General features: G+C 35.0%; 1 protein-coding gene across 1 annotated transcript; it reads left to right on the top strand.

The window, feature by feature from the left end:
* Nucleotides 1–587: 587 nt before the first annotated feature.
* On the top strand, nt 588–7,831 carry LOC121314923 (dendritic cell-specific transmembrane protein-like). The gene is made up of 4 exons (XM_041248677.1): nt 588–857; nt 2,190–3,245; nt 3,919–4,254; nt 6,164–7,831. The coding sequence occupies exons 2-4, from the start codon at nt 2,211–2,213 to the stop codon at nt 6,236–6,238; spliced, it is 1,446 nt and encodes a 481-aa protein (XP_041104611.1). The 5' UTR covers nt 588–857; nt 2,190–2,210; the 3' UTR covers nt 6,239–7,831.
* Nucleotides 7,832–10,475: the final 2,644 nt, after the last annotated feature.

The raw sequence follows: 10,475 nt of genomic DNA, 5'->3' as shown, positions 1-10,475 counted from the left end.
AAGTTCCTCTTTCAGACTTACGACATTCACCTTGTTTTTTTTACTGGAATAAGGAAATATATTTCAGATTGAACTACTTTTAATAGGAATTAGAATAGAACGGAGAGTGCTCAAATCATGTTTACTTGTAGTTACTTTTTAAATTATTTTCTTTAAATTGTTAAACTCATAAGTACTTGAATCTAAACAAATGCAAGATCACAGATTTTTTTTCAAAATACATCACAGTATCTAAAACTGTTTAATAATCAATGTTTACATTACCATAGCTTGTCTCATTCACTTTGTTTTTGCTGCATTTTCGTCAGTTGAAATTGGAGGAACCACTGTGTAACTTCACAAAGAAGACAGCCTGACATGCGAGAAAAAAAAACCAAAACAAAACACAGGCTGTGATGAATAATCAAATAAATTGTAACATTGAAAATATGGGCTTTGTATCAGAAAACTGGTGACGGAGTCGAAAATCGCGTGTGACGGGTAAGCGCATTAATTTCTTACATATATAATGGGACTTGATTTGTTTCTTAATACAAAGATGGTAAAATGGACCTGAAGTGTATCTGAGTGTCCATTATCTGTAGTTATTAGAAGACTGCTTTTTGCGCTTTCTTTTACTGTAGTTTGTTTTGATATGAAACTCTTTATTATAACTCTAACCCTAACCCGAAAATCTCACTTGTGCTGTCTGTTGACTGTGATGAAAATATATGATTAGACGTTGCCGCTTTCCTTATTGTTTTTGATCCAATCCGTGTGAAGAGGCTGTATCCTTCCTGTGGTTTCCTCATACTCTAAAAAGCAACCCAATTTGTCATTAGCTGTTAGAGAGACGACTAAACTGAAAACTTTATCAGGTAAGTACAGCAGATTTGTCATTCCAGTCAGATATTCTGTTGTGTTGTCACTGTTTGGCAAGAAATTAATGTTTCAGCAACAAAGTAAGTGTTGTGAACACATTTATTTTGATGGGATGAAAATATTAAGCAGAATAGAAAAAAAAGAGATATAACTGAAACATATTTATTAACTCGTTGCATATATATACATGTTGGTTGTTTTGTTTTATTATTTTGTAATACCTGCTAAATACTTATAATTGTATTATACTGTATGTCCTAATTTAAACAAAATGTTGTTTACAAATCCACCAAATAAATTATGTTTTAGAGTTTGAATAATTCATTAAATTAAAAAACGAATTTAGCTTAGTTATTACAGTAATAAAAACAATAAATGGCAACATTAACAGTATACCCCATTGCATTTTTGTAAATAAAGTATTTTTTGTAATGACAAAATAAGGATATTGTTAACTCTTTGTAAGCTTGTTCCTTTTTAGCTTTTGTCTGCATTTAAGAGAGTTTCCCCAAGTCATAATAATTATATATTGTGATAAACTGTTGAATTTGATTGTGACTTGCATATTAAACTTTTTATGAGAACAAACATAAAACATATTATGTGCGTGCATACAGTAAGAAAAATATTAATTTCAAAACAAACAGTGAAGTTACTTCCACATGCTGTGTATTCTGCTTTCCACATCATATTACCTCAAGACTTGTGTAACACAGCTATCTTCAGGGCCAGAAATGTTTCAGCAATGAGAAATCATTATGAAACAGCTGCTTTTATTGCCTAATAAAAAGAGGGTAAACAAAGTTGTATGAACATGGGGAAGGGATTCAACCTGTTACAATATGGAACAAAAAATAATAATGACCACAAATTAATTTGTATGATTTATTTAAACAAAATATTTGTCACATTATTATTATTATTATTATTATTATTATTATTATTATTATTATTATTATTATTATGTATTTTTTTTAAAAGACACTATATTGATGCGACACTACAATTAAATCTACAATTAGGATTACTGTAGTTACTTTTAGGAACAGTTTAATATATATCTGTCTTTGTCCTTGCAACTTTTGCCAAATAGAGCCCTATAACATTAAATGTGTCTTGCCAAAAACATTCCAGTATATGACTGTGTTTAATGAACTTTATCAAAACAACAGTTTTTGAAGTTGATACAGTATATAGAACATTTAGGAGTAGCAAATGTGTACTCTGTAAAGCAACATGATGACACAAGTCAAATTGTCTAGCTATCCATTAAATATGATGATCTATGATGATCAGAAATGTGATTTTTTTTTTCTCTCTCTTTTCAGTTTGTCTCAGAAACAGACACCATGCCACTAAGAATATCTGTGGCTCAGGCCTGGGCCGTCGCCTTGGAGCTGTATACCACAAACACCATGCCTGGCTGGAGGAACAAATTGTGTCTCTTTGTCATTTGTTTCTTCTTGAGTCTGATTTTTGGTGGCCTTCTCTTTTTGGGATTGGATCTGTCGGTAGGGTACACTTCTCTTATGTCCTTATACATTACGTCTGCCATGACAGTAACAGTGACTGTCATTTTGTTTTTTTTTAAACAAGCAAGGTGCTTCAGTATGCTTTTTCTTGTTTCCTGTGGAATGCAGCAAGGTCGAAATATTCTCATCACAGCCGGAACAGGCGTAGTGATTGTTTCGAATGTCAGAAACACCTTCAACAACCTTCGTGGCCTGGCCAAGAGTATGATATGCAACCTGGAAGCAAGACAAATAACCATCAATACTACTCCTATTGACAAATATATTGGAGTGATTCAATGGATTTACGATCAAACAAAAGTGTTTAGTAATCTGCTCATTGTTAAGTTTGAACCTGAGTTTCATATCGAACATACAATTTCTACATACGACTTGAAAGAAAGACTACAAAAAGCTAAGCAGGAGGTGAAAGAGGTTTCTGAAAACGTATCTCAAATAATGGACACGCTGTCCTCCATTGGTCAAAAAGTTCTACCATTGCTGGGTGTTTTCTTAGTTCTGATCGGCACAGTGTTTTACATCCGAAAATACCACTTCAACAAGAAGTTTGAGAACACATTCATCACACCGCGGTTCATTCGGTTTGATAAGAAACAAGAGGCAGAGGGAAAGCCCCACCTCCTTCCTCTCACCAAGAAGGAGAGAAAAAAATATGTCATCATCCCCTCGCCCCGCTTATCGGTCAAGGAAGGGAAGCGCATGGGGATGTTTTTCATTCCTGTTCTAATTCACACTTCTGCCTGGGTTTTTTTCATAATGGTTGACGCTCTTCTCTACTGGCTGATTTTAACAATAAGTAAACACCTCGAGGATGTGCCTCCAATTATGGTTGATTTGAAGATGTCAATAGATGTAAGTAATGAAAAGTTAAATGTTGGTTTTCTTTGTGTTAGTTTTGTTTGTTTGGATGGGATAAATAAAGTGTGAAGTTACATTTGCAACAAAGCTGCATGCCTATTAGGGTGATTTGGATATTTAAATTGGACTAGTCCTTGTGTTGAGATCCTAGCTACACTTTATATGTGTGCTATGCAAATATTCTGTTGGACCTAAAAAATATATATATTAAAGAGGCAGGGGTATAATGTAATTATAGCCAGCCTTTGTTGAATCAATTTTGTAACACACTAGTTTTCTAACATTTTCCTATTAGACAGATTTAGAAGTTCGTCTTTTTCAGTGGAAATTTTAGGACAGAAAATAGAAATGATGCTCACTTCCTTTAGTGATTCATGTTGTTCTAAACCAAGACAGTAATACAGGTATACAGACAACATGACATAATTATATACTGTACTTTACCCTGAACACAATGAACATTGGCCCATTGGATAGCATTTTGGAATAAAATATGCCACAAAATTAATTATAAGTAATTTTCAAGATATTGTATTGAATTATGCTTAAAATATGTAACCTACAGTACAATACATTGTGAGAAAAAAGGTTCCCAAAATTTGAGTGGTGTTTTATGGGCTTTCGATTCCAGTGTTTAACTTGTTTTGCTTTGGTTTTGTTCAAACAGAAGGAAAACCGAGTGTTTGGTATCATCTCTGAAAACTCCAGGTCTGAGAGTCAGGATTTTTCATATAATGTGACTTTGTTTGAAAAGAACTGTATCCCAAAACCAACGCTCTTAATCCAGAAGTCATCAGTCCCACTCGTTGTAATAATTGTCATTTTAATGCTTATTGGGTTGATGTCTTCCAAATTAACAGAGCTGAAACTACTGGTGATATCTTCATTTTACCCTGACAATGAAGATAAGCGCATTGAATACTTGCATGCCAAAATACTTAAGAAAAGACCCAAAAAGAAGTTGAAACCTTTTAAAAGCAGATTGATTGTTTTCGACAAAAAGGTAAGTTCCAGCAAGTCTTCAACGGTAACTACAGTATAATTGTAAATCTCGAAAAACTACTCACTTCTAAATCTTTTGTAGTCATTTTTGAATTACTTTAGTATAAATACATGTTAATTTGGATTCTTATATTGTTTTTTTCTGACTTTATGTGAACGAAAAGATACATATTTGCCCGTTTTCCCATTGGAAATAGTGATATTTTGAAATATCACTGTCCTGGTCACAAAGCAAAGTTTGTGGGGAATAATAGCCACTTTACTATACTTTTGAGGCATAAGCAATTAGGAAATAACACTTACTTCCCAGGAACAAAAATTGTGTTACATAGTGTAATCAGTTAGACTGGACTACATCTAATGCACTGTGATTGTTTTTTTGTCTTATATTTTATAACTTTTATTTTTTTTGGTTTCTCGCATTCCAAAAAGTAAAATAAAGGCCATGGCTACTACTGTGCAGGGACCAACAAGCTTCAGTGAAAATAGGAATATATTCAATAACGGTTAAATACTTTAAGGAACGGCAGCAGATGAGGGATACATCAGAACCGCATAACTCAAGGTTAGCAGTGCGAGCATGCAACCTCAAGGACCCTCATGCAAAGAAAGATCTATCGCATTAAGGCGCAGTACAAATGTCAGACAGGGCTCAAGATGTAGCCAACCCTCTGGTAGAATGTGCGAGCAGGTAGGGGCAAGCCGGCACTATCCTATGCAGTCGTGTCCATAATCCAGTGCGACAATCGTTGCTTCAAGAGGGGGCTGTCCTAGGGTCTGTATTTCGTGACAGACAAAGAACTGGTCAGAATGACGCAGAGCTCTTGTCCTATCCACATAACATCTCAATGCCCGAGGAAGTTCAATCACCTATCCTCTTCCAAAGAAAACGGAGGTGTATGAAAAGACTCCAGTTCCACAGACTGGTTGATGTGGAAGGCTGTGATCACCTTAGGGGGGAAAGCAGAGTTTGTACGCTGTGCACCTAGAGCGTCTGCAGAGGTAGGCTGTCTTCATAGACAGATACTTCAACTCTATGGCGTGTAAGGGCTCAAACAGGGCCTTCATGAGAGCCTCCAGCACAATATCAAGGTTCCGTTCGGGGAGAGCGACCATCCATGGAGGACGTAATTGTCGAACGTCCTTGAAAAATGGGTTGCCAAGAAATGTGCACCTGGCAATACAGAATCAACGGGGGCATGGTATGCAGAAATGACTTCAGTGTAAAAGGTGACCCACCAGCATTAAGCAGTTCTTGCAGAAACTGCACATTGGGCAAGAGACTGGGTTGCGACCCTTAGACAGACACCAGAGCCTACCCTAGCGTTCTGCAACATGTCCACGGCCGTGTCAGCTAGTACTAGGGCTGACCAGCAGTCCCATTCAGGGGCCAGACACATAATTGGAAACTGCCTGGTTCCGGATGCCAGAGAGTGTCTTTCATCTGACTGAGGAGATCCAGACGATGTGGGATCTCCCAGGGCTGGCCTTGTAAAAGATGGCGCAGGCTCAAAAAACAGATTCTCCTGGACCACCAGCACACCATATGTGGTTTGTACTTGGACTGTCTGAGTAATGTGTCCATTGTAGAATCATTAGAACCCCACTGCAGAAACACAACAGTGGGAGTGCTATTGAGTTTACAGTCATATTTTCTAGCCCTTTCAAGAGTTGACTGTACAAGCGAAGCGCTTGGGGATGTTAATCATACATTTTATGCAATTTTTTTAATTTAAATAGTTTTAAACAGTACTGTTTTTGGAAATATTTTGGTAGTAATATTGTTTGAAAGTATAATTACAAACAAAATAAACATGTGTTGTATTCAAATTGGTTGCATACGATTGTGTTTAATTGCTCTACCATTTAGAGCGGCATATTATTTCTGACAGCATTCTCTGTCTCCACAGCTGGATTTCTGGTTTCCTGTTTTTTCCTTCTTTTGGAAGCAGGATGATAACAGGACCACATTGGAATTAGACTGATTTAATTACACTTTTCAGCTTTCATGAAAGAAAACAAGGCTTTTGAGGGTGTGATGATTAAGCAATAAGACAGCTCCTTAGCAACATATTCATATTATTATTACAGGAAAGCTTGACATAGAATTATATTGTACATAAACCATCTATTATTTGTTTTAATAGTTTAGTTATTTGAGTAATACATTTTTATTTTTTTACGTTAAAATACAGTATGCTGTAATAATGCTTCCTTATTTCTATAGGTATGGCTTCATCAGCTATTTGTACAAAGCTTTAAAGAAATGGTAAAGTAGTTACTGGGAGTTGTTGGGAACAGACCTATATTAACTGCATAATCTGTCAGATACTCAATAGCAAAGAATTACAGACCAAAATGTCTACTGGTTCTGAAATATTTTATTAATGCAGAAAATATATATATTTACGTGGAGCTGTTCTTCAGTTCAGATACCGCATACAAAAACATAAAAGAATAAAATTACTGGTGACTTTTTCTTTTTTAATTAGGATTTCAGTGCAGACATTCATGTAATTGTGTACATTTCAGTAGTTAAGTTACTGTCAGTTCCCAAAATGTATTAGCAAAACACATTTTAGCAATTATAACTATATAGTAAGCTACATGTGTCAATGCTGATTGTGCTGTTTATTCAATAACCTGTTCACAATGTGGTAATACATTTATTTAAACCTAGCTTGCAGAAGATAAACAGTGCCTGTGCTGTTGTTATGATGTTCTGAAATAAAGTTACTGAAAGTAATCAGTCTGCATCCAGTTGTTTGATTTCTACAACTTGTCATTCAAACCGGGTTGCTATTGCTGTTGTGGTAACTGTATTGCTGCTGACAGCAAAGCTATTCTCCATTAAAAAAAAAAAAAAAAAAAAAAAAAAACTTTATTTGCTATAATAAATTTCAATAGATAAAGTTTAAGACAGCGCAAAATAGTCGACATTGACAGACAACATTTAAAGGGTATGTACTGGAATGGAAATTTTAATCAAGCAAAAAAAAAAGGTAAAATACATAAATGAGTACAATATGTATGAATTATCAGGCAGATTGATTTGAAACAGAGAAAATAGTTTGAACAATAACATTCAAAGTCATTTACCAGAAATTAAGGATTGCATATTGACCAATCAGGTTAAAGAAAATCTCTGGTACATTTTCTCATTAACGATTATGACTCCACACACATTTACCACTAACGCTGTGCCTCCCAGTCTGCACCTCACACCTCACAACATACCACAGGTGTGAGCTTTCCCTACAAAACCACATGCCGCCTTCTGTGTCATTGCTTATTTGCACTTTACATAGCGTTGATAGATACATTGTAAGTGGTTTATACAAAAAAAAAAAAAGAGACTTAACCACAGGGGTAGCAAATCCTTTTCAACACCACAGCACACTGTTATCCCTGCAATGTATGAACAGCATGGTACAGGGCCCATTTATGGAAAAGTCATCAAAGAATGAGGGCAGGGAAACAGGGTTCAAGTGTAGTTGTGTGCACATCTTTATTTTTAATCATATTCTCAGAGGGACAAATAACTATAATTCACATAACCCTGTTATTTTTCTTTTTTACCCGGACACTGGTTTACAACAAACTTCAAAGTGTAGTACCAGTGGGAGGCATTTTATATTAATGAGGAGGAACAATGCTGATAATTTTGGAAAATTGTTCACTCCTCTAAACGTTCAAATGATCCCACCTTTTGCTCTGAATTCTGTCGAATTCTGTAGTTGTTTTGTGTCAGCCAAATTTAGGAGTTTTCAGATATTCTATCTAATGCCACAAGCTTTTTAAATCATGCAGATTTCAGATTATATTTCCTTTATATGAGCATAAAATTCCCAATTGTATTATTATTATTATTATTATTATTATTATTATTATTATTTTTCGTGGTATTCCAAAATTCCAGATTTTCTGGTTTGTGTCATCACTTAGTTTCTTTTTCAATTACCTTGGGGTGTTCTGATATTGAGGACCATAAAATAACTGAACGTGAAGTCTTTGTATACCAACAGACAATTACCACGAGCACTCATTATGAAGTTGGGCTCCATAGCAAGGGTATAATTTGTCTACTCTACCCCAACACATCTGGGATGGGGGAAAGGACGTAGTGGTGCACTAGTTCCATAGTTGCAGACTACAGGATGTTATGGTTCAGCATTTTTGTGATATCACTAGATATAGAAAATAATAAAAATAATAAATGATCATTTTAAAATGTAAAAGGTCTCTCCAGTTCTCCTGTTTAAATTATATATATTTTTTAATGGTCTCCCGAGCCCCCCATACGGCATCCCTCCCTGTATTTCTTAATGTTTGTTTTACTAAAGTTGTATTTTAAATATATTGTTAAACATTATTTTTTTGTCCTAGTTTCTCCACAACTACTTTTAAGTCTGGTCAACTCATACTGTTTGCTGCTAAAACAGAATTGTCTCATGTGCTCTTTGAAACTAAAAGTTGCTTAATAATAGGGCAGAAAATCCCCCATTTTGTAAGGTACCCCCCTTGCCATCTGCTACATTCTTCAATTATTAAAGATTTTCTGATTTGGCTAGGGAGCATAATTATTCCTTTCAAGTTTTACGACTATAAACTGCTACCGAATACAATAAGCTATTAAAGACCAGCAATGTTATATCTATGTTTATGCTGAAATATTCTCCCTTTTGATTAACTCACAGACCAGTTTCATGCATGGACTTTATTCTTCACCTCTACTCCATACATGTACGTTTACCACACAACAACAACAGTATTACTAGCAATAATAATAATTTGCAGCTAACTGCATGCTTGGACCTGATGCAAGGCCATATCATAACAATAATCATGTTTTATTCAGAAGTACACTTATTTTGTTGAGTAAACTCTTTGAATTGAATAATTTAGAGAGATAAAAACAAAAAAATCCTGGGCTGAAAAAAAAAAAAAGAAATCCTGCATAACCGACTGTCAAAACTTCTAGGCTAGGCTAAAGTTAGTAGTTAAATATAAATCTTCTGATATATATATATATATATATATATATATATATATATATATATATATATATATATATATATATATATATTTTAACATTTGTCAAACCACCAGAAATCAAAACATCCAACAAATTTGAGCCACTTCAAAATTTTGATGATCAAAACCAACATCACGAGAACGAACAGAACAACATCCAGGAGAGGAGGGAGGTCATGATTGTTGGGGACTCCATATTGAGAAACACAGCAAGTTCAGTTCGCAGTTTGGATCCCCTTACTACAACAGTGTGCTGCCTTCCAGGAGCCTTTGTCACGCACATCACTGAGAACGTGGACAGACTCCTAAAACGAACAGGAGATGACCCAGTAGTAGTCATCCACATCAGTACAAATAACATTGGAAGAGACAGGCCAAAATCCCTGCAAAACAAATTCAGAGAGCTAGGAAGGAAATTAAAAGACAACACAAAAACTGTGGGATTTTCTGGGATACTGCCAGCACCTTGCAAAGGAGCATATGGACAGCTGGAAATAATGACTCTAAATGCATGCCTGAAAACCTGGTGCACACAGGAAGGCTTCACCTATCTTGATCATTGGACCACATTCTACAACAAGGACTATCTATATAGGCGGGACGGACCTCACTTAAGTAAAAAGGAAATCAGTCTACTTGGATCCTCGAGTAAGTCACAAAATCTTTCACTGCTAACTATTATGGACACTATGCAAAATATACAAAGCTGTACCTTTAAGAGTCAGTTCTGGTTGCCATGACAATTTTGTGGGGTATTTTGGGTTTTTTTGGAGTTTTTTTGCCGCATTGCTCCCTGACGTTGCCAATTTAAAACAGAATCCAATAGGAAGCATGAATAAAAAGTTAATACAATAAAACAGTAAGAACAGAACAATAAAAGGTGCAGACAAGTAATCTTTAAGATAAACAGGCTAGACTATTAAAATGTGTCTTTAGTTTTTTTTTTTTTTTTTTTTTTTTAATAACAGCAATGGTTGATGCTTTGAAAGAGGCAGTTTATTTCAAAGTTTAGGAGCTCTATAGCTGAAATCTCTACTGCTGTATTAAAAAAAAAAAAAAAAAAAAAAAAAAAAAAAAATCTTTGGATTAGTGAGCAATCCAGCATCCTGTGATTGGAGTGGTTGTCTTTGAACACATGGAATCAACAAGTGATTCAAATAAGATGGGACTGAAGTATTTATTGTTTTG

This window comes from Polyodon spathula, chromosome 4 (assembly GCF_017654505.1).
Source record: "Polyodon spathula isolate WHYD16114869_AA chromosome 4, ASM1765450v1, whole genome shotgun sequence".
Taxonomy (NCBI): Eukaryota; Metazoa; Chordata; class Actinopteri; order Acipenseriformes; family Polyodontidae; genus Polyodon; species Polyodon spathula.
Note: the sequence above shows the minus strand (reverse complement) of the source record. Positions and strands in the feature narration are given on the sequence as shown.

What these genes read in the sequence shown, in the direction of transcription:
- LOC121314923 (XM_041248677.1), top strand. Translation starts at nt 2,211, where the DNA reads ATGCCACTAAGAATATCTGTGGCTCAGGCCTGGGCCGTCGCCTTGGAG. An exon ending in ATTTGAAGATGTCAATAGAT is followed by an intron (nt 3,246 to 3,918) that starts GTAAGTAATGAA and finishes TTGTTCAAACAG; the next exon opens with AAGGAAAACCGAGTGTTTGG. An exon ending in TGATTGTTTTCGACAAAAAG is followed by an intron (nt 4,255 to 6,163) that starts GTAAGTTCCAGC and finishes CTGTCTCCACAG; the next exon opens with CTGGATTTCTGGTTTCCTGT.